The 27954-nt window shown below is 44.0% G+C and overlaps 1 protein-coding gene across 4 annotated transcripts; it reads right to left on the bottom strand.

Annotated features, from left to right (window-relative positions):
* Positions 1-40: 40 nt before the first annotated feature.
* On the bottom strand, positions 41-27389 carry golga3 (golgin A3). Of its 4 annotated transcripts, none has more exons than XM_083644852.1 (24): positions 27351-27389; positions 25400-25662; positions 23819-24196; positions 22528-22640; positions 18766-19514; positions 16987-17095; positions 15555-15861; positions 14636-14838; positions 14357-14494; positions 13953-14114; positions 13434-13802; positions 12426-12503; positions 11081-11344; positions 9557-9651; positions 8767-8983; positions 7645-7788; positions 6956-7153; positions 6277-6393; positions 5824-5963; positions 5490-5622; positions 5126-5248; positions 3815-3979; positions 2666-2832; positions 41-2223 (listed from the first exon to the last, which is right to left on the bottom strand). In XM_083644852.1, the coding sequence occupies exons 2-24, from the start codon at positions 25557-25559 to the stop codon at positions 2028-2030; spliced, it is 4725 nt and encodes a 1574-aa protein (XP_083500978.1). In that variant the 5' UTR covers positions 25560-25662; positions 27351-27389; the 3' UTR covers positions 41-2027. The 4 variants fall into 4 exon arrangements, with proteins under 4 accessions (XP_083500978.1, XP_083500980.1, XP_083500981.1 ...); XM_083644854.1 differs by having other exon boundaries at positions 2666-2829; XM_083644855.1 differs by having other exon boundaries at positions 2666-2829; positions 23948-24196.
* Positions 27390-27954: the final 565 nt, after the last annotated feature.

Below are 27954 nucleotides of genomic sequence, written 5' to 3'. Positions count from 1 at the left end.
GTTTTAGACAATATCCATTGAATAAAATACAAGCAAGTAATGATTGATGAATAGTGCAATTTTATGAGATAAATACAATGACATCTCCCAATATAAATGTTAAACATCGGAATTGATCAATTCCAACCATTGCAGATTAACCGACTGAACAGTAAATACAGCTGAAGGTTTATGCAAATGTTATTAAGCACTACCTACAGTGACAGGTAGTGTGGAAGATGGTCACTGCTGTCATCCCTTAAACTGTTGCTTGTCCCTTTGGAAACACATGAGCATACACTGTTGTTAAAGAGTCTTTAGACAAGCTGCTAGATGGTGTGGAAATGAGCACCAACACAAGTCGCGGCACAGGTCAGGTGCTGTAAGCCCCCGTTCACACAGGACGCAGACGCAATGTTCAACCTAAGCTCTACCTACACTGAACCCACAAGTTTCATTTAGGCGTCCTTGTTAACAGGCGAGGCCGTTCACACCACCCGCACGTGTGTCACGCTGAAGCCTCGCCGAAGCCACGCTCACACCTTGCTCAAGCGACCATTCAGGATTCACGCCTATTTTCCAAGCGGGACGCGTGAAGCCAGGCATGAAGTCAATAGGAGTTGTGGGCGGGGTTCAAGGCGCGAGAGGAAAAGAGAAGGCTTCTTGTGTGAACGGTAAGGCGTACGTTCAGCTTGTGCCTGCTTCAAGCTTCAGTTCTGCTTACGTTCGGCGTCATGTGTGAACAAGGGCTAAGATAGCATGCTGTCCAAAGACCGCTCTACATTGAATTCTAATGGAGTTGTACCAGAATTACCATCTGCTCTGATTTTATGGGTTGCATTTGATAACATTTTCCATTTCATCCAATTTACACTATTAAACAACTATGATGAATTTACAATCATACAAAAGGAAGTATATTCATATATTAACCTCTTCAAATAATTAACATTTTCCCCTAACCATGAACCAACTGTAAAAGGAATATGAAATAATTGTAACAGAAAATGAACACATGTGATTGCACTCTTGTTAGTAGTAACATTTTTGCTTCGTCAACTTTCCCTCGCAGTCAGTTATGCAAGTTTTGATCATCTAGTGTGCAATGTCAGTTGGTGCGACCCACATAATTTACAATAAACAATTCAGTATGGATTTGCACACAACATAACCGTACAATATAACCTATATATTACATCTCGCACACACTTTCAGTAGAAATACGTTCATTCCAATCAATTTAGTCCTTTTACAGCATATTAAACATTCCATACGGCTTTTTGCATACACATTACTGCAGTCCAAGCCAGACAAACGCACACCGTTTTCAATAGATTAAGAAGCAAATATGATATGATTAGAGCAAGCTTAAGGAAAGAAACACTGCATTTGTAACAAGACGCTATAAAAGTAAATGACCACAAATTGTGCATGACTTGAAGTTCAATGGAGTTTTGTCACAAACTGCTCAGAGTGACTTCACTCCTGCACAGGCACAAGAAATGGAAGAACAGTTCACAGGTGGTGCGGTGGTGGTGGTGGGGTGGCTCACTGCCTTTTCTGTCACCAAGAACACTGCTTAATAATGGCCATTTTCTCGCAGCATCAACTGATTCACTGATTCAATATTCCTCCAGGAGGAGGGTAATTAATTACCTATTACTGAGTAAAACTGCCTAACGGGGAAAACTGCCGTACTGGAAATCTTTGAACAGCGAGAGCTTAATTGCATCGATGACAGCGAAACTGAAGATGGGGAAGCTTCTTAGCCGCTCAGATGAGGGGGTTGTAATTCTTGAATTGTAAATAAATAAATATGACAAGCATAACAAAAACATAGACAACCGTCAAAATAAAGAGTAAAGAATAAAGCTATGGTATGTAAAGTAGTACTTTATGCAAGCACTTCTGTGCTGATGGGAGAACGCCAAATGTTGGCAGCAATTGTTAAGAAAAGAGAAAGGAAATAATAACGGGCTAGGGAGGCTAAAACGTGTCCATGTGGATAAAACTCCACTCTCCCTACATTGGCCTGAGAAAAAAAGCAGTTATGATGGCTCCGCCTCCTGCTCTGCTGGGTGGTTGTTCTCCTCCAGCTTGTCGAGTGGGGTCGGCGATTTGGAGACGTCGTGCCCCACCCCGAGTTGAGCCAATTCCTCCTCTGCGTTGGTCCATGAGCTCATGGACTCGTTTACCGTTACTGTGTGTTCCTCCATCTGCTTTTGAAGGCTGTCCATCTCCTGCCTGAGGGAAAACAACAGTATGATTGTTAACCTTATCCCCAGACGTTTAGATGCTACGTGATTGTTTTCTTTGTTTTTATCGTTCTTTCTTTTTCCTCGGCCAAAATGCCAAACTAGAGGCTTCAGAACCGTTCAGAACGGGAGATCGCATCACAAACCAATGGGTGACATCACACTCACTCCGCCCATCTCTTCTTACAGTCTACGGCCCAAACTGACCAGAGGAGGCACTAGTGCAGCAACCAGGACACACACCCCTAATCCGGCTTCACACCCGCAGACATGGCCAATTGTGTCTGTATGCACGCCCGACCAAGCTGGAGGTAACACAGGGCTCGAACCTGCGACCTTCGTGTGTTGGTAGGCAGGAAATCTACCGCTGCACTAGCCAGACACCCAATGCTACGTGATTGTCGAACACTGATTCAATATAAGGCTCTTACTTGAGCTGCCGTAGACAGTTGTGTAGGTTGTTGAGGGGCTCCTTGTTGACGGAGGCTGAGGGTTTCAGCAGCTCGTCCAGCAGGGAGGCAGGCACTGGGCAGTCTGGGATCTTCACCGGCGTCACTGGGCTGGACGGGTTCCCCTCACTTTTCAACTCCATACGCTGCTGCTCCATACAACAACACCATTAGTATAGGTAGCCTACTAGTATAGGGATACATATAGTCATTTTAGCATTTATCTAGAGTAGGCGTTTGTCATTTGGGTAAATGATTTAGGGTTGGTCATTCAGCCACTGAGAGGTGGTGTAGAGAGATTTGTGAGCATTACTTCTGGACACTGAATGACAGCCAGATGTAAAATAGCAAGATAGCAGTCAGTCAGTGTCCACTGTTTTCAGTCCTAAGAAATCTCTAACACACTTACTATTTTTCACTTATTTGAGCTCAAATATAAACATTAACATTGGAAGTGCCTCATGAAGAGTAATATCACAATCACACCAATACCGATGTCTATGAATTGAAGCTGCTGATAGACAATATAAAAATAAAAAAAATACATCATGCCAATTTTTTTTTTTTTTTCCGTAAATCACAAGTATTCAGAGGGTTCCACCAGACATTTCTTGATCGGGTGGAAAAGCCTCTGAAACAGCCTTTAGACCATCATGGGACACTAAAACTCCACTCTTACCAAATATAGCAATAATAATACTGAGAATAACATTCATTCATACTATGGAACCCAACAATAATTCTTGCATTAGAATCAATCCAGGTTAAGGGTTTCGAATCCTGGTTTTAGTGCTGTGTGATAACAGTCACATATGTGGAAATACTCTTTTATAGTTTTTTAATGTGTTTTGTGTGTTTTAATAATTGTGTATGTGTTTTTTATGGACTATGAGTCTGCTAATAAAAGTTGATAGGTAACCACTGTAGTATTGATCAATTATACAGTAAACATGCAATGAACCGGCATCATATCCGAGCTTGACAACACTATCAAAATCTTAGTGACCAATTATGTGGTGTGACATATGGGCATATCAGTCTAACCCTAGTTACAGTGTTCTTTCAGAGGCCTTTCCACAACATCAACACACACTTCTGAGAAAACAAACAAACAAACAAACAAAGCCTTACCTTCCTCAGCCGGTTGTGTTTGAGGTCCAGTTTGAGCTGCTGGTTCTGCAGCAGCACCGTCTTCATGCTGTTCCTCAGCTCGCCCACCTTGGCCTGCAGCATGAACTTGTCCTTCCTGGTGCCACTCAGTTCCTCCTGCACCACCTCCAGCTCCACCTTGATGTTCTGAGACACAAACAGAAGCGCCTAGTTACGTACATGATAGATATAGATTAGACTTATATCAGGGTTCCCACACGTTCTTAGAAAAAGGTACTAAATACGATGTTCAGCCTTGCTAGATGTCAGCAAAACGCTACTTGCTATGTGGCGAGACAGGGGAGTAATGGCGATCTGAGCAGTGAAGGAAGCCACGCCCCCTCTGTGTTTTGAAATCCACTTGTGCATGTTAGTGCATGTCGCGTGTGTGACATGCTAGTGCATACAACGCTGCGGTATTTCCGGGTTTTGTTTCACTCTGTGTGTGTCCACACACACTGACATCACTGATGACATCACTGGCACTGCACACTCAGCAGACAGAGGAGAGCCACGATGGAAGACACGGCCATTAGTTTCATAGACTATTTGTTTATGTCTGATGATGATAGAGGATGCTCTAGTCTAGTGAGACATCTAATCAAATTCAATGTTTTCCAGGCCCAATTCCCTCAAATTCAAGGAAGTTTGAGACATGGACGGATCAAGGGTAATTAATTACTGTTACAACACAAACATTTTATAATGAAAATTAGCAGGCTTTACAGAAGCTCACAGACAACAATTAAAGAGAGAGAGGCTTGAATGTGTGAACAATTCTCAACTCTGCTGTGTTACAGTGACGACAGATTATATCAAAGACAGACTTCAATTTCAACAATCAACAACTTCAATGTCTGCTTTTGAATACTCTACTGCATATATTCAGACCAATTTCCAAGTGCAATTTGACTTGGCTGGAGAGAAAGAAAAATGATACAGGTATATGGTAACAGTAGCAGTGACTGCACAGTGCACAATAAAAAAGAACATGTATTACATTGTTCCACCACATGAGTGCGCTAATGTGTTCATTTCCAGCCACAACTTAGTCTGGTGCCTGCTTTTCTGGCAGCACAAACAGTGATGGAAGAGATGGGAAATAAACAAATAAATAGATGCTGAAACAGAACAGTAAAAGTCCTCTCAAGCTTGGAACTACTCCATGTGCTGGAGGCATAACTTCATGAGTTTAGCGTTCTCGTATTTAGTTGACTGTATGAAATACAGCCACACTCAGCAGGGGACCTTTGTGTGCAGTTGTGTATATTTTAAAATGGAGTTAATATTTGCCTGCAGAGCTGTCTGTAGGTTGTCCAGCTCCCTGTGGTTGCACTGCTCCATCATCTCCAGCTGCTGCTTCTGGGCCTCGATTTCCCTCTGCCTCTGCTCCACCTCCCACTTCAGGTCCTCAACCTGATAAAGGACATTGTCAGACATCAGCGTCACGGAGATCGGTTCTCCAGTAACAATATGGGATGGCTCAGAGCAACGCTTGGTCAGATATTCATTGTATATTCATTGTTTTTATATCTGACTATGTACATCTCAAAAACAAGCCACATCATATGAGAGGTGGATGACATTGACAATATCTGATTCCTAAATAACAGGCTAATATCAGCCCAATCTTTGGTCCCTAGTTCAGAGTTCCCACCTCTTGGTTGGTGAGAGGCTGCTTGTCCAATTCTTCGTCGAGTTGTTTCTGGAGGATCTGGAGGTGGGAGTGGGCCTCGGCCAGCTCCTCTTGGAACCTGGACACCTCCTGAGAGTGCTGCTCATCCTGAGCTCTGCAGAGGAGAGATCAGCCCAACAAGTGAGGAGTGGTCTGATGTACCACTGTGGACAGAGCATGGCACTGGGACTGGGATCAGCCATGCTACAATGTGTGCATGTACAGGACTGAAATGTTCTTTGCTTAGAGGTCATTAGAGAAACAAACAATTGGTTAAAAATTCACTGTCTTCTTTTAACAGGCAAGTTAGACGTACTGTAGTTTGTGAGCTTCACTCTGCAGGGCTTTAACCAGCTCCTCTTTGGCTTGCAGGTCCTTCTTGATCTCACTCAGCTCCAGCATGGCTGCCCTGTAGTGCCGCCTATTGTGGGCTGCCTCAGCTTTTGCTGCTGCCACCTAAAGGACACATTACCTCATTACGCTGCTGGAAGCTCCAGGTGGAGAAAACAGAGGGCCAAATACCCAAAAATAACACTGCTGGTGGGCCACAGACCCCCCCAAAAAAGCTAATGGACACAGATTAAGCAATGTAACAATAAAGTAACAGCTTCCCAACTGTTGCACCATGAATAATCTTGCAAGAAGCAAGTGATATAAAAAATAACTATGCAAATATATGTAAACAACATGAATATACTCATTGGAGTCCCTCGACTTAAAACATGTAAAAGAGCAAACTGCATCCTTATGTTGGGCTATAAGTTGCTACCTGTTCTTTGAGGTCCTTGACTTTGGTCTTCTCCTTCTCCAAGGCGAGCTGTAGAGTGTGCACCACCTGCTGCATCTGCTGGTCCTCCTCCTCTTTGCGTTTCAAGACAGCTTGAACCTGAAGAAGAGAATAAGTGAGAAAGCAACAGGATCACTATTAGCTCTTGACTGGATTTGATGGGTTTGGTTGATGATCAATATTATGCATGCCAAATACTGGTATCTGTAGCTTAGGTTTATTCTAATACCTGAAATCCTTACCACAAGCTGCTCTTATCACAATGCACAACTATTTTGACATGTCCTTTCTTTCCTATGTATGTTGTTTTCTTGTGACTATTGTGACATGGCAGTTTCTTACATGACAACATGTATAAGCCAACATGTAACTTTGCTGCATTCTTGGCCAGATCACAATTGTAAAAGAGATTTTATATCTCAATTGTTTTGATCTAATAAAGGTTTACAATGGTGAAAGAATTGGGTTTCTACAATGTGTGTAGCCAGATACTAGTATGAGGATGAACAACAATTTCCCACCTCCATTCCCTTTCACACTTTGTAAATGTCTATAATTTTTCAAGACCCTGAAAATGATAAACATTAATTTTCCATACTCTGAATAACATTTTACCACAGGAAAAATGGAAGAACATTGTGAGATGTAAAATCATTTTCACCTGTAAGTTGAGTTGGACAAGATCTGCCTCTCTCTTGGCCAAGGCAGTCTCCAAAACGTTGGAATGCTCCCGCAGTGCATTGTGGGACTGTCCCAGTCCGGTGAATTTCCCCTTTTCATGCTCCAGCTCTAGTGCTAGCTTCTTGTTGGCATCCTCCAACTTCCGAATCCGCCTCTTGAAGCATCGCGCCTCTTGAAGCTGTGAATTAGATTTTGATTCATATAATTAATCTAAAATAAACATGTCGAAGACAGGGTTGTGATCAGGAACACAAAAATGGATAAAAGCAAGAACCAGTGAGCTCCCTTTAGAAAGGAATAGCAGTTATGTGTGCTCAATCACTAACTGTGCCTTCACTTTTGATTATTTTTGTTTCACTATGTGCAATTGTCTTTGTATACAACTTTTGTTTAATTCTAAGCTTTTCCTGTCACATGACCGAGTTGACCCACTTGACTGCGTCATGTGACTGCATTATGTGGGTATTTAAAGATGGCGTCTTTCATGTCAAGTTTGTCTGAGGAAGGGCAGGGTGCTGCCCGAAACGTTACCACCACCGGTGTAAAATAAATACACTCAACTTGGAGCCTTGCAGTGTGCGAGCTTTCTTTTTTCCTCTATCATGTGTGCTCAATCAATCACTCATTCACTCACTCACTCACTCACTCACTCACAATTATATAGCATACCTCATCCTCGAGCTCCATGACCTTCTCCTGGTAGTCCTCCAGCTCTGTGGAGGTGATGGTGATCACCTCCTGCAGCTCTTTCTCCAGCATGCTCTTACTGTGGCTCACAGCCTGCAGCTCGGTCTGCAGAGCCTCAATCTTCTCCTGGACCACAGAGAAACACAGATTATTAATATGCCACCACACTTTAGTCACTCGGCAGGCGCTCTTCTCCTGAATGCATTACAATGAGTAGACAGTAGAATAACTTTTCATTCCAAGATTGTCAACATCATAAGCAATCAACACTAAAAAGTGCAAGGTTTAAAAGCACAGCATCCTATAAATAGATCAAAGAAATATGCCTGTGTCTGCAACGAACACTTATGAAGAAATATGAGCCTGGCTGGGACAAAGTGTAAATTATTATTACGACCAAATCATCCCCACTGCCTTAGGCCTCCTAAAGGCTCGTAGAGGGAGGAGAAAAGCCATGCTGATCATGTCAAATGGTGAGTTGTGATGATCATAATAATAGTTATTTTCCTTATGCCAATTATCCGAAGCTCTGCATCAACACCTTACATTGCAAAAGTGACCGTTAGTCTTATGTTATGTTGTTTGTTGACCAAGTTTTTTCCCAGTTGTACTTGGCCAATTCCTCCTGCTATCCCAGTCATTGCTCCACCCCCTCTGCCGATCTGGGGAGAAACATAGACTAGCACATGCTTCCTCTGATACAGTACATGTACAGTCACCAGCCACTTCTTTCCACCCGACAGCGGGGAGTTTCACCAGCAGGAAGTAGCACGTGGGAGGATCACGCTATTCTCCCCAGTCCCCCTCCCCAGAACAGGCGCCCCTACCGACCAGAGGAGGCACTAATGCAGCAACCTGGACTCAAAACCCACCAGCTTCCTATCCGCAGACACGGCCAGTTGTGTCTGTAGGAACGTTTGACCAAGCAGGAAGTACCGCTACAGGTCATTGAACCCAGGTCTCCGCGGTGCTAGGCGAGTGCTTTTACCTCTACACTACCTAGACGCCCCAGTCTTGTTATTTTAATACTTGTTGCAAAACCATCTGAAACGTGTCAAGACATCCTATTAAAATGGTCCATGCTTGGGGAAAGTGCTGCCTTACCTGTAGGACATGGCTGTTGCCCCCATCTGCCACCTGGGCCTTGAGTTTGAGCAGCTCTGCCTCAGCTGTCTCTTTGTCGGTCAGCGTCTCCTGGAGCCTCCTACTCAGGATGCCCACCGCGTTCTCGTACGCCTTGTGTTTGGCCTTCATCTCCTTCTGCGCGCTGGTCAAATCCGTCCCCAGTCGCTTCATGCGTCCCTTCTGCTCCGAGATGGCCCTGTTCAAAGCACGTAAGAATTGGAAGATGGGATGAACCCGTGGGGAAAATGGGTTGTTGCAGCAGCAAAAGTAATGGATTGTGACTGTATTATTCACATTACCAGTTCTATAGATGGTTTTCACAGAATTGTGTTGCTAAAGAACAGTTTGGAACCTAGCTTATATCCTGTCAGTTATTGTACTAGCAAACACTGCAACAGGAAGTAGGCTGGAGGTAATTTAGAATGTTTAAATGTTGAGTTAAAACTGTCTATAGAAGGCCATGAGCTATTCAATTTGTAGATAACTATGTACAGAACATGCTGACATGATTTGCTTACTAAAAACTCCAAGTACAGAAAAAGTAACGTGCAAGGGTGCATTACCGTCTGTTCACTATCATCAGAACATATTCATTGATGGAGATAGCAGTCTATATAGTGACTCGTATGCAGAGAATGTACAGAAATATATGCAGATCAAAAGCTGTACAAGCAATGTTGTGTAGTTGTATAAACTAGACTTGACAACAAGAGATATTTATCATAAATATGGTTCGGTCCAAGCCATCACTGTGGAGGACATGACTCACTTTTTGGCGTCGCCCTGCATTTGCTCCACCTGCTTCCTCAGTCCCTCGTTCTCCTCCGTCACGGCTGCTAGCTGGCTCTGGTCAAACTGGAGAGTCTGGAGAGGACGAGGGAGGCAGACCAACTTACAACAGGCTTCACACAAAAAGGCTGACAGCAAACCCTGGACTTAAAGCTTGTGGTGCTTCCTCCCTGACCAAAGCCAGTTAAACCCTGGACTTCAACCTAGTGGTGGTTCCTCCCTGACCAAAGCCTGTCTGTCTTGTTGAAGATCCTGATTGAAGGTTTTACAGAAAGAAGTCATCTCTGGCTGCATATAGTACCTAGCAGTCATTTAAATATGCAATATGCAACAGGCACATGAAGTACACATAAATGATCACCCACCTAAAAGACTTTTATTTGGGTTTCAGTTTGATTTTTGTGTGTGTCATGGAAAACATGTCATTTCAGAGGCTTTTCCACCCTACTAAAAATAACATTCTTTTGGTGGAGTATACTGAATCCTTGACATTTTCCTGGCAAGAAAATTTAAAGATATTGCCAAATTTAAAGATATTGAATATTGGTACAAACTAGTGGCTATCAACTGCTTCATTCCAAAAGATATTGGTATTGGCCTTCAAAAACTGATTAAATCAAACCCTTATGTGTGCATGGCCACATGGACTCTATGGACATATTTCCCCTTGATGTAATGTCATTTTTCCTATTATTTTCCATATTCTATTGTCTTTACCTTCCTCTCATCTGTTGCTGTCTTCTTGTTTTTACTAGGGATGGGCATCGAATTTCGAATTTTCGAATAATCGTTGTTATTATCAAGGTCGACTTTTATTATTGAAATTCGAAATTCGGGAAAAAAAAAAAAAGAAAAAAAAAAACCTTTTTTTTTTTTTTTTTTTGTGAAATGTTGCATTGTCTCCCCTGATTCTAAGTATAGTCAAATCGCTTGGTTTGAGCAAGTAAAACAATTTTTATAAGCATTTTAAGCAAGGTTTATGGAAAAATGAATGGCGGATGAAATCCCATGAAGAGGGAGAGGGGGTGACTTTGGCACCCCTTTGGCACTCAGACCTGAGCCTACTAAATATTTAATGAACCACTCATGATTGTCAAAACTGTTTTTTATTTTCGAAAATGTCAATGTCATGTAACATGTTCTTTACTTCAGTGGTGCAATGCTTGTTTGAGCTAAAAATCCACAGCAGAAGCTTTTTATATTAATTAATAAAGCCTTAGACTTAGAATCAGGGGAGACAATGCAACATTTCACTCACAAAAAAAAAAAAAAAAAAAAAAAAAAAAAAAACATTTTAATTTTTTTTTACATTTTTATTTTTATTTTCGAATTTCGAATTAAATTCGAATTTGGCCAGCGAATTTCGAATAGTGTTTTTGCTAGAAATGCCCATCCCTAGTTTTTACATGTTTTAATCAATGTGATAATGAGGATGTTTGCTTATATTTGAACATTAAACTACTTTGTCAAGTTTGTTTGAGTTGATTCTGATGATTATCCTTACCTGTATGTGTGTCTCCAGCTGATCCCTTTCTTTCTGAACAGCCTGTAGGTGAGTCTCCAGGCTGCTTATCTGCTCCTGGACCCTCAGCACCTCCTTCTGTAGCCGGGCCTGCTCCAGGTCCGCCTGTTGCTTCTCCCCCTGCACGCCCAAAACCTCCTGCTTCAGCTCCTTCACCTCCGCCACCAGCCGCTTTTTGCTGGACTTGAGCTCATTGATCAGCTGCTCTTTGGAGGTGGCGTCCCGGCGGTAGGCTTCCACCATCACCTGTGAAGAGTAAGTCAATCGCATGCTTTTCCTCTGGTCTACAAGGAGGAAATGCCCAACAAGGAGAGTGGGCAGTGTCTTTGGTGTTTGTCTCGAGTCAGACAGTAGCCACAGGCAGACAGAGATTTGACAATGTACCAGAGATACAAGAAGAAAGACGATTCAAGTCCTACACTGAATCATCTCTGGGCTTGAGTGGGGTAGGTTTTACACAGTTATTGACCTTTTTCACAGCAGCCATTTTGTGTCTAAAAGGCAGGAAGTAACACAGGTGCAAGCAAAACATTGAGGGCTTCCAACTTCCAATCCATGTAGGTGTTCCAGTACCGGGGCCATCGTTAATGCACCTGTGTTATTTCTTGCCTTTGAGACACAAAATGGCTGCTGTGAAAAACACAAATGGACGGTTAAATGTTATAGTCTATATAACTAGTAGGCTAATGGAGGCCATTCCGGAGGCACGGGGTGATGTTATATTAAACATCTTGAATGCATGTACACCTGGATTTGATGCATTTTTGCTCTGTTTGAATCCAATCTGATTGGCCAGAATGCTTGTTAATGCCAGCCAGGCATAAAAGGGGTCTTTGAAAACTCAAGCACGAAAAGAGATCAACTACAATAGATATGTCTGTCATCCTGTCAATAACCTCCTCCCTCTTCATGACAGGCTGTCATTGCAACTGAGCAGCTTCTTCCGTTGCTCAACCCATCGAGGCGTGTGGAGGAGCGCTTTGGGCGTTCAATTGCGCAGACTGCCATCTGGCTCTACAAAACGTCCGCCCAAAACTGCATCAGCCTTGGCCAGCTGGTAGATTGTACTGGTAATGTACACAGAATCTACTCTTCTCTCTTGCCCCTCTAACTTCATCCAGCAAGAAGGGGCTGAGCACTGTCTCTCCGCAAGTGCACCAATCTGTTTCTTCATTTGTGTTTTTATTTATCTTGACTATAAAAGTAACTGTCTATCCATTTCGTATTTTTGAATTAGGCTCATATTTTTTCTACAATTTTAAAGACCTACAACTTGTCAAAATCAGGGGGGAAAATCAGGCTAGAGAAGGAGAGAGAGATAACTTACCTTCTGTTGTTGGAACTGCTCTTTCAGTTTCTGAGCTTGTTTCTTTACGGTGCTGTTTTCCTGTTGTAGACTTTCAATCTAAAATAAAGCAAAAGCCCATAGTTATTTAATACCTTCTCAACAACTTCACTACATAGATAAATCTAGTGATGGGGAGGAGACCCTAAAGGTACATTATAAACCCATGCACTCCTGAGAGCTAAGGACAATGTTGATGATTCAGAGGCAAAATGCTGGAGAATTACATTTTAATTATTACATTTCAAAACAAATCTGATCTGAAAACATTCAAGAGTTTTGACCGCTAATTGTAGTGACTGCAATTTTGGACAATTTTGGTAAAGGTAGTGTTGAGATCTATCATTTCCACAAATAACACTTATGATGAAGAAACACATGAGCAGCTCCCTCCTCTGCCCACTGTGCCCAGGCCTCTAGCAGACACTATCATCCAAATGAGCAAATACAATACATTTGAAACACTGTCAAAATTAGTCATGAACTCCATTCACCTTCCGTAGCAGAATCGGGGTACACCACTACACACTTTCCTCCTGGCACCTATTTTGCATTATACTATTATGCTATTAGATGTCTTTGCAAGCTCATGTGAACTGCAGTACAGCAGTTCTCTTATGAGCCTGAGATTAGTGGCCAGTTTAATTGGTCTTTGTTTGTACAGAAAAGCTGATCTCACCTCAGAACCTCATCTCCGGATCCTTACCATCCTATTCTGTATGTTATCAGTTGTCAGTTGAATGGGCCTCCAGCTGTACTGTAGGTGTTGGGTAGGCGGATCGGAGAATCTTACAGAGACTGGCCTTTTGTCTAATACCGAAACTCTTATCTTAGATCCGCCCCCTTGTAGCTGAACTTAGCTTTTAATAGTGCAATCTGTTGTCTAGCGCTCTTTATTCCATTCACGTGCTTTAAACGAATGGACATTTCTCAACTTTCCAGTGTCAGATCATTCTTACAGAACTTTCTACCACAGCACCAGTCTCCTACCTGAGAGGCTTTGACCTGGACTTCCTGTCTGAGCTGGTCCAAGACGTCGGCGGTCACCAGCACATCCTCGCCCAGCCGCGCGGCGCCCTCGTCCAGCCGGCTCTTGTCGGCCTGGGCCGCCTGCAGCGCCACCTCCAGGACGATCTTCTGGTTCTGGAGGTACTGGATGCTGTCGTCCTTGGCGCTGCTCTCCGTCTGCACCTCGGCCAGCTGGGCCTCCAGCTCCAGGTACTGGGCCTCTAGCTGGTTGATGGACTGCTCTTTGGTGTGCAGGCTCTCCTGAGTGGCGGTCAGCTGACGCATCAGGTCCAGATGCTCCCTCTGGAGGGACTCCAGCTGCACGTCCTTCTGGGAAAGGGTCAACTTCACCTGGGGGAGGCAGGCAGAGGGCAATAGCATAGAATGAAAATTGAATGTCCATACAAGGTGGAAAAAAGACAATTTCAACACTAAAACTTGTAGGAATGTATGAATGAAAATGTATGGATGGCAAAATTAACAGACATTTAGAGTGATTACCTGCTCTAATTCCCTTTCTAGAGTGCTGGCTGTGTTGGCCAGTTTCACTAAGTGCTCGCGCTCTTCCTCAAACTCTTCCAGTTTGTGCTGCAGATCATCCTCTACCATGGACTTGGCATCCTGGATCTGCTGGTAAGCTGACTCCTGGGTCATCATGTCAGCCTACATCACAGACAGTAAAAGTCAAACACTGGAAAAACATGCCAGCAGCAACAAAGCCTCCTCTGTATTTTAGAGGTATACTGAACAGCTTCAGCTGCCGCTTGTTACCTAAATGGATATATAGTTTTGAAAATAAACTCTTTAATACCATATTCAGAAATGGATTTTAGAGAATATACCTCAACACTCTTTGCGTCCAAACCTGTTGATGGCATATTCAGGAAGTGATTTATTGAACATACCTCAATGCTCTGCAGTTGAACTGCAATACGCTCCTTCTCTTTGATGGAGCGGTGTTGGGTCTCATTGAGTTGGTGGGATAGTGTCACGTTCTCCAGCTTCAGATGTTCAAGGACGCCGTTCTGGGTCATCTTTCCAGCCTGAGAGAGATAGAGAGAGAGAGAGAGAGAGAGAAAACATGTCAACTCAGTAGCATGTCATGTCTGTCACAAGTCAACTCTATTATCCATCAACTGCCAAGCCCAATGAGACAAAACCACCCGTCTCAGCACTATCCTTACCTGCATGTTAGCCATTTGGCTCTGCAGCCGTACTCTGGCCTCCTGGGCCAGCGCGAGCTGCTGCTGGTACCACTGTCGGACCTGCTGCAGCGAGTCGATCTCAGCCTGGGACGTCTTCAGTCTGCTCTGCAGGGTGCTGCGATCCAACTGAACCTGCTGAAGCTGGCTCTGGAGACCACCCATCTGCTGACGCAAATCCTGGACTGCAGAAGGATACGACCAAAAACATGTCATGTTTCACACAACCTAAATCCAAGCCACACTGACACCATGGGATGTATCTGCCACAGGGTTCCCCACACCTTCTTGAACACCAAATAAATTCAAGGACTTTCCAGGCCCAGTTCCTTCAAATTCAAGGACCCAATACGGCATAGTTTGAGACGCAGATCACGGTTAATTACAGTTAAAACACTGAGAATTTTTACACTTTACAGGCATAACTGAAGCTTCGCTTAACGTTAACTTTCTCGCTTGCCTGTCGCGGTTTAACTTGCATCATTCGACTTCAATTACTCATGCGACCGTCTTTGGGCAGGTGGCGCCTGAAACAAGGACGCACAGACGGCGGGAGACACACATGCAGACATATGAATGTAGCCTATTTACTAACGTTAAGTAAAATATATATATATATATATGAAAATAACTTTATTTATTTCTATTCTTGCACAAAATATATACCACTTTCAATTACCCATATCTATTTGTATAATCTATTTGTCTATTTTCAAACACGTTGAAGGCATTGATTTCCCCCCCTCAAATTCAAAAACTTTCAAGGATTTCAAGGCCCCGGGAACCCTGCTACAAACTGTATAAAAACAAGAGCATTTTAGTGCAAATTACAAATTGCCAGAGCATCGTACAAGCCGATCCATGGGAACTTTCACCAGCCTTCTGTGTCTGCATCACTCACCAGTATTGTCCCTGGAGGAGACAGCCTTTTGCATCTCCTCCACCTTCCCCAGCAGCCTGTTGTACTGCTCCTCAGCCATCTGCAGGTCATTGCCCAGGGAAGCCAGGCTGGCGTTCCTGCTCTCCAGGCTTCCCTGGAGCTCCACCATGGCCTTCTCCAGCTGGCTGCTGTTCTGCCGCAGGGTGCCAACCTCCGTGTTGAGGGTGCTCTGCTTCTCCTGGCTGGCCCGAGCCTGCTCCATCTGAGCCTGCAGCTGCGCGTTCACTGTGGCCAGCTGGGCCTGTAGCTCCGTCTTCTCCTTGAGTGCCTGGAGGATGAGAGTCCGGTCAGCGTTACGATTCTATTATTCTGACCGGCTTGCCCAAGTTCATTAACCGCCAGCACCATTTTATTCATTCATTTTGGGTGCTGTGGAAAGCTAGTGTTCAAACCTTGCAATTATTGTCTATGTTGTATTAAAAAGTAAATTAAAAAAATCCAAACATTTAATGCTGTCAAACACTGTAGGCATGTTACTGGAATTCAATTGGCCTTTTTCACAGCTGCCATTTTGTGTCTAAAAGGCAGGGTAAACACAGGTGCAACCAAAACATTAATGAGGGCCCGAGCAGTGGAACACCTACATGGATTGGAAGTTGGAAACCCTCTCCCTTTTAGACACACAATGGCTGTTGTGAAAAAGGCCAATGCCCATAATAACTGACTGCACCTCTGGCACAGCACATTGTGCTCCTTCAACTTAGCACTGACAACATGAACTCAATAGAGGGGCACTGTACTTGTACTTGCTTCACTAAAGTGGTGATAATTAGACGTCTGCTCCTGGCTGCCTGCAGCAAGTAAGGCCTCATTAACTTATACTATAGTAAAAGACATCAGTGCCGGAAAAAAAAAAAAGAAAAATGATATGAATGATAAGATAATAATATGCTGGTTCTAATATGATAAACCTTCATTTTCACATCTTTGGTAGACAAAAACACATTTCATAGTGTAATAAAGTAAATAATTTTCTGTGTAAGATTTCTACCAACAATTGTCTTTTCTAAATACGATTAGCCCATACTCAATTACATTTCTCAGCAGACACGCCCTGGGGTTTATGATCAGCATCCACCAATACACAGGATTTGATGCTGCAGTCTGGCAGCCGACTTGAAACAGCCCATGAAGCACTTCAGAAACTGAATTGTAGCAAATGTAGCAAATAATTCACAGAGGTCCTGTGAGCGCAGTTTAAGAATTTAGTCTGTTAGATAAGATGTTAATATTTTTTATTACAATTTCATTGGTTTTAATAGATATCAATAACCAGGACAGTACCTCTAGATATCATTTCCTGATAGCCAGCTGTAAGTAGGTCTGATTTGTACGGGTGCTTTGTGTGTAAGGAACAGAACTATGATAACAGAAATCAGTATATTTGCTTCACCTGATTGGCCTCAGATGATAAGGACTCCAGCTGGCCCTCCAGTCTCATCTTCTCCTTCAACACCTGGAGCATGTCATCATGGCCCATCACTGAACTCTCCAAAGAAACACTGGAGGAAATACAATTGATTTGTCTTTACAGGCGACTGTCCGTTTAACATGCAGGTGTGTCATTACAAAACCAACAGGCAACAAAGTCATCATTGGAGACATGCATCAGATTGAGTTCAAATCTAAAGTCTGACATTTCTGTGTTTTATTAAAGACAGAGGTAACGGGAAAGATCTGTTGTTATGATAGCATTAGACAGCAAAAATAAATAAAGGTGTGATTTATCAAAAAATCTCATTGTGTCAATATTTAGAGAAAGCACCAATAGTCAGGGGGAAACCCTGTCTTTACATTTTATTTTGATGACAGCCTTTTGATAAAAGTGTTTGTGACATCTCACATCATGTGGCTTTGACTTTACAACTGAACATCTAGCCTACTTCATACAAGATAATATCAAGATGTAGTATATTGTGTATCACCATTCAGTCTACAAATACAGAGATATGATTTTGGTCTATATCGCCCAGCCCTAATTGAAGTAAAACAGATCTGTATTTTGAGCTGTTTGGCTAAGGAAGTTCTAAGAAGCGTATTTGCCATTTACAATTCAAAATCCATGTTCAAGCTACAAAAAGGAGGTGCAACCTTAAATCCAAAATGGCATGCTGAGTGAGAAAGGTACAAGACCATTTGTTTTATAGCTAAATAAACAGGTTTATATTTTTCTACAACAAGAAGGTGTTGCTCCTTTCTCTCACAACAACATTTAGACAGTCAAATAAATTCTGAATTGTACATTTAAGATGCACTGTGAGAGCAATTCGGTAATGGCCCAATTCTGATTTCATTTCTGGGCTGTTTAGAAACATTAAAGAGACAATGTTGATCATAAAGAATAATCAAATACTGTTTCCCATTGTCAATTTGTCATTAAAGAATCATCTCTCACTGTTTGCATTTTGAAAATAGTTGATGCACAGCAGTTGTGAGGATGTCTCAAGCATGTCTAAAGTACATCAAAGTAAATGGACTGCATTTATATAGCGATTTTATCCAAAGCGTTTTACAATGTGCCTACATTCAGTCATTCACCCATTCACACACACACACACACACACACACACACACACCGAAGGTGGCAAGTGCCCAAGGTCACTTCGACATGCGGACTGGAGGAGCCGGGGATCAAACCACCGACCTTCTGATTGGTGGACGACCCACTCTACCTCCTGAGCCACAGCCGCCCCAAAGTGTGGAAAGTTTAACACTTGAAGGAATGCAGTCGTAACATGCACACTGTGAGATTAACATGTCTTTGCAATACTTGCAATCAAACTAATTTGCTTGAGTAACTGAAAATGTGACACACGATGCCGGTGAAAGACGGCAGAGCACCTTCACAGTTAAGTGTAAATCTGTTATGTTAGCACAGCATTAGCTTTCGTGCACATAGTGCAAAGTAACTTTAGAGGCAATATTTTGTATGGCATTTTAAGGAATGTCCTTGATGTTTAAGAAAGATTATCGCTGTGCAATGCAGAGCTCAACAACAGCAACAAGTACTAGCATAGTGCTACGCTACCTCACTCTAACGATGGCTAAAATGTAGTGCCAACAATAACGTTACTTTCAGTTTCTATGACTTGGTGTGATAACGATGTGTTGGCACGCTTTATGTTTCTTCCTGATCTGATCAATTAACTAGAATTTGCCAATTAACAAATACCTGCTGGAGAAACTGTCTCTGCGGCTGCGAGGCTCCGCTGTGCCCTCTCTCTGCTGCTCGAGCTCCAGGAGGTGCCGCTCCTCGCTGGCTGCCTGCAGCACCTCCTGCAGGGAGGGGAACTGCCCCATGGCCTCGGGGGCGATCTCCCTGCCCTCGACCGTGTAGGGCCCCCGCTGCCTGTCCACGGCCGCAGACAGCATGCCGTAGGTCCCCCTGGTGGACACGCTGCTGTAAGACGAACTGTCGCTGTCGTTGCCGTCGTTGCCCAGCCTCGTTCCCGATTCGCTGCCGTCCATCTCGGAGACATTGTCGCCGGCCTGGCGGGAAGCACCGGAAGGCCGGCCCTCGCGCTCGCCGGAGCTCAACTCGGACATCACGCTGACCTCGGACAGGGTGGACACCGAGCTGATGGTGGACTGCAGGGAGCCCATGGTGCTGTTTGCTGTCATTATTCCATCTTGTCGTCCTCCTCCTCCTCCTCCTCCTCCTCCTCCACCGCCGTCATTCTCGGGAGACTTGTAGTCAGCAAGGGAGTGGATCTTGTTGTTGCGGGGGGAGCGGGACTTCCTCTCCTTGGAGGGGGGTATGCCCAGGCTGCCCAGTTTGGGCCCACGGGGGACACTGGTCCTGAGGAAGGAATACTCTGTGGTCATGGCAAGCGTACTGGCCCGGGGCAGAGTCTCAGGATGCAGCATGACCTCTGTATCCAGGGTGCTGAACTGCCTGCTCTTTGGGGCGGTGCGGTGAGACTGGAGATAGAGAACATGAAGGGATCAGGGGTGCTGCTATCAATTCTTCTAGGTATCCTGACCAGATGTGCCAGTGTGGCCATGTAAGCATGGCACAACACAAGCATAAGTAGAGAGCCGCAGTAACGAGTCCGGAAATCATCGATGCTAACAGCCCTGGTTCTTCACAGTTTTCGCCTATGGGAGTTTTGAATGGGTTTTTGCCGCAATGCTTCTAATAATCTCTCTGGGCAACGCTGGCTTAATCAAACGTGAACCAGTGTTTAGTAACATCATCTTCACACATGAAGACCACTTTTATGAGTTTTGAAGCTTTTATGTGCCGTTAAAAGGGTGGCTAGCTAGCAAACGGCTAAATGAGACTACACTGTTGAGTCGATGGGGATATATACGTCAATAACGTCACCACTTCAAGGAGGAACACGGAAATTATCTTTCCCTCACCTGGTTCAGCCCCGTTCAGCCCGGGGTAATCAGTGCACACATCAACAACAGTCCAGGTTGAGTGCTGACGTGACGTGGAAGCCTATGCGACAGTGTGTAGTTCTGGATTAGCTTAGCTCGAGCTTTTTACTTCTAGGGCTCACATTTACGCTACAAAACTCATGCAAGTGGTCCTCATGTGTGAAGATTATCCCGCTGAACCTTGGTTCGCGTTTGATTAAACTTGCGTTGCCCACAGACATTATTTGAAGCATCGCGCCAAAAACCCATTCAAAAATCCCACAGACAGAAACAGTGAAGAACCAGGAAGTTCGGGACTTCCGCATTCAGCCTACAAAAATACGTCATCCCTGCGGCTCTCTGTTAGCAGGGTCACCTCTACCACCCTGAAGGACCCCTCAAGCTTGGGGTTCCATGAAAGTGCTCCCCCCCCCCACAAAACATTCAAATAAATGAAGCATGGTTCTGTCAGTGGCAATACTGACAATGACGACAAAGCGGTCTGAAACAAAAACAGCACTGCATACAAATCAAGAGAACAGCAACTACAAGGCACCCAGTAAAGCTTAAATCTCCACCAATGCAGACCAATTCCCTCATTTGCAGAGCTTCAGCCTCCATACATATCTGTGTGTTTAATGTTCTCTAGGTTTGATTTTCCAAGAAAATAACATGTGAATGCATGTTTTCCCACCAGCACTTGAACAACATAGCATGATAGTTAGTTAAAAAAGGGGGGGGGGGAAGTCTAATGACAGAAATCCCAAATCAACTGATCCTTGGGATCCCATCTGTGCACCAAATTTCATCCACATCTGTGTTTTACCATTTTTGGTAAACTGGCAAACAGACAGGAGTGAAAATGGCCTCTTTCCAACTTTACAATACCTGCAATGACAGAGCAACAAAACTGGCTGAGGGAATATGATGATTCAGCATTTGATATTCCAGACCAACTGCAGACGATCATGCAGTCCTGATTTCACTAGTCCAGCAAGCCTGTGCACCCTGCAGGGTCTGAAACCAGAATGTCACTAGTCTAGCAAGCCTGTGCACACTGCAGGGTCTGAAACCACAATGTCACTAGTCCAGCAAGCCTGTGCACACTGCAGGGTCTGAAACCAGAATGTCACTAGTCCAGCAAGCCTGTGCACACTGCAGAGTCTGAAACCAGAATGTCACTAGTCCAGCAAGCCTGTGCACACTGCAGGGTCTGAAACCAGAATGTCACTAGTCCAGCAAGCCTGTGCACACTGCAGGGTCTGAAACCAGAATGTCACTAGTCCAGCAACCCTGTGCACACTGCAGGGTCTGAAACCAGAATGTCACTAGTCCAGCAACCCTGTGCACACTGCAGGGTCTGAAACCAGAATGTCACTAGTCCAGCAAGCCTGTGCACACTGCAGGGTCTGAAACCAGAATGTCACTAGTCTAGCAAGCCTGTGCACACTGCAGGGTCTGAAACCAGAATGTCACTAGTCCAGCAAGCCTGTGCACACTGCAGGGTCTGAAACCAGAATGTCACTAGTCCAGCAAGCCTGTGCACACTGCAGAGTCTGAAACCAGAATGTCACTAGTCCAGCAAGCCTGTGCACACTGCAGGGTATGAAACCAGAATGTCACTAGTCCAGCAAGCCTGTGCACACTGCAGGGTCTGAAACCAGAATGTCACTAGTCCAGCAACCCTGTGCACACTGCAGGGTCTGAAACCAGAATGTCACTAGTCCAGCAACCCTGTGCACACTGCAGGGTCTGAAACCAGAATGTCACTAGTCCAGCAACCCTGTGCACCCTGCAGGGTCTGAAACCAGAATGTCACTAGTCCAGCAAGCCTGTGCACACTACAGGGTCTGAAACCATAATGTCACTAGTCCAGCAAGCCTGTGCACACTGCAGGGTCTGAAACCATAATGTCACTAGTCCAGCAAGCCTGTGCACACTGCAGAGTCTGAAACCAGAATGTCACTAGTCCAGCAACCCTGTGCACCCTGCAGGGTCTGAAACCAGAATGTCACTAGTCTAGCAAGCCTGTGCACACTGCAAGGTCTGAAACCATAATGTCACTAGTCCAGCAAGCCTGTGCACACTGCAGAGTCTGAAACCAGAATGTCACTAGTCCAGCAAGCCTGTGCACACTGCAGGGTCTGAAACCAGAATGTCACTAGTCCAGCAAGCCTGTGCACACTGCAGGGTCTGAAACCAGAATGTCACTAGTCCAGCAAGCCTGTGCACACTGCAGGGTCTGAAACCAGAATGTCACTAGTCCAGCAACCCTGTGCACACTGCAGGGTCTGAAACCAATATGCTGCTTAGCTTCTCACCATTTCTCACATTCACTATTAATTATTATGATTTTTTTTTTGTGCCGTGTATATGCTGGTGCTGCCTTGACCACCTTTCCCAGTTGTTTAAGAGGTCATTGCTGTCAATGGGGAAGAATAAAGTGTTTTGTTTATATGAAGAAATTAAGTTCAATCAAAAATAAACCACAAAGCCACATTGGGAGAACTTGCAAGGAAATTATGCTTTTTGATTCAAACTGAGCTTCAGCCTGACTGAATCCACTCACCCTCTCCTTGTGCCTCTGCACTCGGTACTGTTTGAGTTGCTCCTCGAGACGCCGGCGAGCCTCCATGCGAATCTTCTCCTCGTTCTCCATCTCCAGTGATGGCTCCTGGTTGGCTACAGGGAAAGTATATTAGGACAGAAAGAGGAGTGTTCTCCACTCCTTCATATCCCACAGCACACAACAGCCCTTCATGAACACTGTGATACAAGGCGTGGTTTGATTGGTCTGTTAACAGGTGAATCCTGGCCAGCAATGAGCCTTACTTTGCATCACTGTCATGCAGAGCCTTGGATCACATTGTTTGTAGTTTGTACATGGTGGTTTAAGAGTGAAGCTGCATGCCACCCTGTCCTCAAACAGTGATCATAAATCAGATTAATGGCAGTCCCTTATGTTAATATCCCAGGGCAGTAAACTAACCGTTCTACAGTCACAGCGGCCAAAGAGTCTAAAAATGCACCTGTCACTTTAGTATCTATTTGACCAGAGACAGGTAGATTTTTAGAGTAGAAAAGAACCTCTCTCTAAACAATTACTTGTTACATGCGAATGTGTTTAAATTAGCATCCTGGTTAGTCCCTTCACCAGTTTTTCTGCTTAAGGGTTCAGGTTAAACGGGAACGCCAGATAATTATTGGGAGTTGCTTGGTTAGCTTGCACACAATTGAAAAGCTTGGCCATGATTGCAGCCAGTTGTGCAGCAACAAGGCGTCAGTATGGCAAACTTGGCAAGAGGTTAAATGAGGACTTCTTGACTGCAGCAACACATCGATCGAACAGATGCACAATGGATCAGTCTTGAATATGTACCACCAGATGGGATGTTACAGGATTCATCATGTTTGCGTTCTAGGTGGGAGACATAACCGATCAAATTGACCAAAGTGTATGAACCAATACGGGCAACAGGCTTAACAACATTGCATTTCATGATTGGGAACGAGGCAACTATGCCTGACATTAAAATACCACCAAAACATGACATGACAGAGGGATTTAGTTCCAAAACACACAGGCAATAGTCAAACTACTAATCTAAATAATGTGCCAACAACGCCCAAGACCTAATGAAGCAATTGGATGCTCAGAGGAGTTGCACAAAAGAAGCAGACTCAAACAACTGCATCGAATAGCCACTGAATCCATCTGCTCAACAGAGAATGCACAGGCAAGGGGGGTTAAAAAAGGAGGTATATATAAATCAGCCAGTAAAGCAAAAACTCCCACAGCAAAAGGAGGTTGGGGGGGTTATAGAGGGGGCACTCACTGCACACAGGTTTATTATGCTTACACAATTCAGTCTCCTGCATAGGAATACTTAGTCTGAGCGACTGCAATGCATCCCCCCTGTGAACCGTGAACTCATCAGCACTAGCTCCCTCAGACTTCTCTAGCATCATGGGTGGGAAAGCAGCCACACCTGGGCGTGGCTCTTGGGTCTGAGGGGTGACAGGGGCAGCCACACCTGGGCGTGGCTCTTGGGTCTGAGGGGTGACAGGGGCAGCCACACCTGGGTGGGGCTCTTGGGTCTGAGGGGTGACAGGGGAGCTGGTGCTCTGGGGAGGGGCTGACGGAGGCAGGGGACCATTCAGATGGGTGTCCCCGGCAGTGGCCGCCGGACCCTCTGCTACCGTGTCTCCATTTGGCACCACATCTGGATTGACAGGACCTGACAGGAGAGGCACAAGAGAAGCCCAGAGAAATGGATCAGCTTTGGTGATTTAGAGTGAATAAAAAATAAAAAATAAGGTGGATTTGTGATATCCCCAAAATTTAGGAAAAGCCCTGTTGGCAAGACCGCAAAACTACCGTGATTCTCTTGGTAAATGGTCTGTATTTATATAGTGCTTTTACCCAAAGTGCTTGACAATATGCCCACATTCACCCATTCATACACACAACACATTCATATGCAGATAGTGGCAAGTGACCACGCAGGGTGCTGCTGGCACAACCATCAGGAAAAAGCTGGGGTTCAGTATCTCGCACAAAGACACTTCAACATGCGGACAGGGAGAGCCGGGGGTTCAAACCACCGGCCTCATTTATCCAAAGCGATTAGTGGACGATTAGTGTACCTCCTGAGCCACAGCCGCCCCGATAGACAAACTGGCAAACTTGGCGAACTGGCCAAGCAACTTTGTCTTCCGCTTTTTTTCTACCAACTGGAAAAGATAGGTGGTGACAATTCAGCTGCCACGTGTCCCTATGACTGCACCTACTCTTGTATCAAGGAAGTACAATTACCAGGATCAACTTGCAATGCAAACATATTGAGAAGACAAATAACACAGGCTGCGATGAGGGTGAGGAGGGAGTGGTATGAACATGGTTCTAAATAGAAAGAAAATACACCTAAAAATAAATGCATTATAGCTGGAATGGGGGGAATGAATGACCACGTGTGCAACTTAATATTCAAAGTTGGGAGAGGTATTTGCAATCATTTTCAGAGCCCTAACTTTGTTCTCCTAAAAGAGTGCCAACCTTGGATTCTAAGTCCCAGCAGCACCGTGATGAAGGTACTATTATTAGAGGGAAGTCCATTCTACATGTCATGACTTCAAAGAGCCAGGCAGCAGGGAGTGCTGGATGGCCTCAGGCCTACCAGTAACCACCAAAACAGGTCATGCGTGGAGAGATCATAATGTTATTAGAAAGAAAATTTGGCCTAAAAGGGAAAGGACATCTCTGCAAAAGCAGCTCCTTTTATTCATAGTTTTGTTTTAATGGGGTGGGCTTGGCAACAAACTTAATGGAAAATAATTAGTTATACATTCTGTTGGGCTGTATTAAAGTGTTGGGCTTCAAGTGAAATAATTTCTAACACATCAAGCCATATCCCATCAAGTAAGCAGCTGTGGTGTCTCACCATTATGAACCTCCCCTGCTGTGGTCTTTGTCTTCTCCAGCCCTTTTTGCTTCGGCAGCTGTGTTTCAGCTTCGGCCTCTTTGGATTTGACAACTATGTCTTGTTGATGAACCTTTGTCTCCATTTCTTTTGCGTCTGTGTGGTTAATATCCATTTCCATTAAGGACTTGAACGCTGACTGTACTGCTGGTGCCCCCTTGGAAAGAATGTCTCAAACCATCTTGGCAGGCTAGTGAGAGGCTGAAGTCTCCAGGAAAACTGCACTAACAAAAGAAAACATCAAATTGGGAGCTCAATATTAACATTAGACTGAATTTAAACAATAACAATGTATCAGGTTAGACATCCAATGGTAGAATAAAACCAAAGATAATTAATCTATAACAGCCAGGTAATGTATCATTACACCACAAACACAAATGCATATCTTCAGAATAGAGCTGGGCTACAGCGATATTATAATCAAGATCGTGATATGAGCCTAGATATTGTCTTAGATTTTGGATATTGTAATATCGTGATATGGCATAAGTGGTGTCTTAAAGGCTGCATTACAGTAAAGTTATGTAATTTTCTGAACTTACCACACTGGTCTAGCTGTTCTATTATTTGCCTTTACCACAATATCCACATTACTGATGATTATTGATCAAAAATCTCATTGTGTAAATATTTTATGAAAGCCAATAGTCAGGGAAGGAAACCCTGTCTTTATCATTATCATTAAATTTATAGTGTGTTGTTTTAATAAAAGTGCTTGTGACATCTAGCTTTGACTTACAAGTTAACATTAAGCCCACTTCGTATGAAATACCAAGATGTATCACCATTCGCCTAAAAATACAGAGATATGATTTTTGGCCCATGTCACTGAGCCCTAGTCGTACTGTTCAGTAATTTGCACAATCGTTTTTAAGCAACATGAAAAAGAATATTGATCAGATCATGGATGGGGGGGAAATAGTGATATGGTATTTTTGCCATATCGCCCACCCCTACAAGATAGCTTAAGGAGACCACGTTAGCCTGTATTATTAACGTTACATAACAAAATAGCTCACTTTAGCTAGCAAGCTGACTTGGTGGTTACGCTAAGTAGATTGTGTCGTTAAATATAGGATAGCCGGCAAGTAGCCCCGATAGATTCGCTATCTATCTCCGTATGGAGAAGGCACACCAGCAGCAGCAGATGACTGAGTCGCATGTTTCGTTTGTTTATCGACTACGCGCATACCCGGCATGACACCTGTCAACATGCCTTTAGGCTCCGAATCGGTGGGATCTGCTGTAGTGATATATTCGGCATAATTAGCGTTACGTCTGATCCACTAAGGTGTTTGGGATTAACGTGCTTGTCATTGTTCGCTGTTGTGTGTTGAAGAAGATTGTGGGGAGTATCAGGCGCACCCATTTTAACGGGTGAAGTTTAATTAAAATATAAGCTGTTTGGTGAATTTACGAGTGGGTCACTAGCGAACAATTCCGAAAAGGTCTGGTGGAGCCATGTTTACGTGGTGTGTTTATCTACCAATAATCAAGGCCCCATTCCATAATACTAGCCTTTTAAATATAATTAGCGTAGGCGTAAATGAAATGTAACGTTATTGTCTAGCTAGCAGGATGATGACTAGCTAACTATGTTACAGCGTTAGAGAGCTGTTGTGCATGAAAGCTGCAGCCTCCAAATGATCGTATGCTAGCCGTCACCTAATGACAACCCGTGTGCTATTATGTTTACGACGGGAACTGTCAAGCTAACCGTGCTAACCCCTAGGTGCTAACTAGCTAGCTAGTATCTTGAAGCCCCAATACTGAAACAAAGGAGCGTTTTCTCAAGTATTTTAAAATAATCTGCAAATAATCTTGTATAGTGTAATTGTGTTACAAACCCTAGGGGCAAGCCATAGAATGACAATTTCCGAAAATGTTTAAAAAGACAATAAACGCTAACCTTATCGAGCGAAGCGCCTTCTACATACGTGGCTGTTTGGTTTCCATCCGTATATGTTTCCGACTAGAAACAGAGAGGGCGCAACCGCAAATGTTGTATCCGGAAGAACAAATGGAGCCAGATACCATTCTTCTCAAGAGTACCTGGATGCAGACACTGGGCTTCTGTGTGTACTACACACTCACACAACGTTCATATTATTTTCCATTACAACACATTGAGCGTTTGAAATACATCTGTTCTGAAAGAATATAATAATAATTTAAGTACACGATGTGTAATGTGGAACAGATACCGCTGTGTCGATCTGTCAGATAGGCTAGTGCATTGCTTCCCTCTTGTGGACAACGAGTAAAACTGCGCCCTACTTTTCAAATGCATGGTTGGATTGCAACCCTATGCATACATACCATCATATTACCACTGCTTAATGTAATGGGATTACGCTGGATTGCGGACACAGTTTTCATCTGACAGCTTAAATTGAATTGAGAAAACATGATTTCATTATGCATTTAGTAGATGTAGCCTGAATTGGTGTGATTAAGATTAAACCGAGTTAAACTGGTATATTAGCTTTTTATTGAGAGCAGATATCGGCCAG

Source organism: Poromitra crassiceps (genome assembly GCF_964638095.1).
Source record: "Poromitra crassiceps genome assembly, chromosome: 10".
In the NCBI taxonomy this organism is placed as follows: Eukaryota; Metazoa; Chordata; class Actinopteri; order Beryciformes; family Melamphaidae; genus Poromitra; species Poromitra crassiceps.
The sequence above is the reverse complement of the archived record's forward strand: the minus strand, read 5'-3'. Positions and strand labels throughout refer to the sequence as shown.

Coding starts and splice junctions, on each gene's coding strand:
- golga3 (XM_083644852.1), bottom strand. CDS start 25,559: ATGGAAATGGATATTAACCACACAGACGCAAAAGAAATGGAGACAAAG. Junction 14,115..14,356: donor TTCAACTGCAGAGCATTGAG/GTATGTTCAATA, acceptor TCTGTGATGTAG/GCTGACATGATGACCCAGGA. Junction 13,803..13,952: donor TAGAAAGGGAATTAGAGCAG/GTAATCACTCTA, acceptor TGCCTCCCCCAG/GTGAAGTTGACCCTTTCCCA.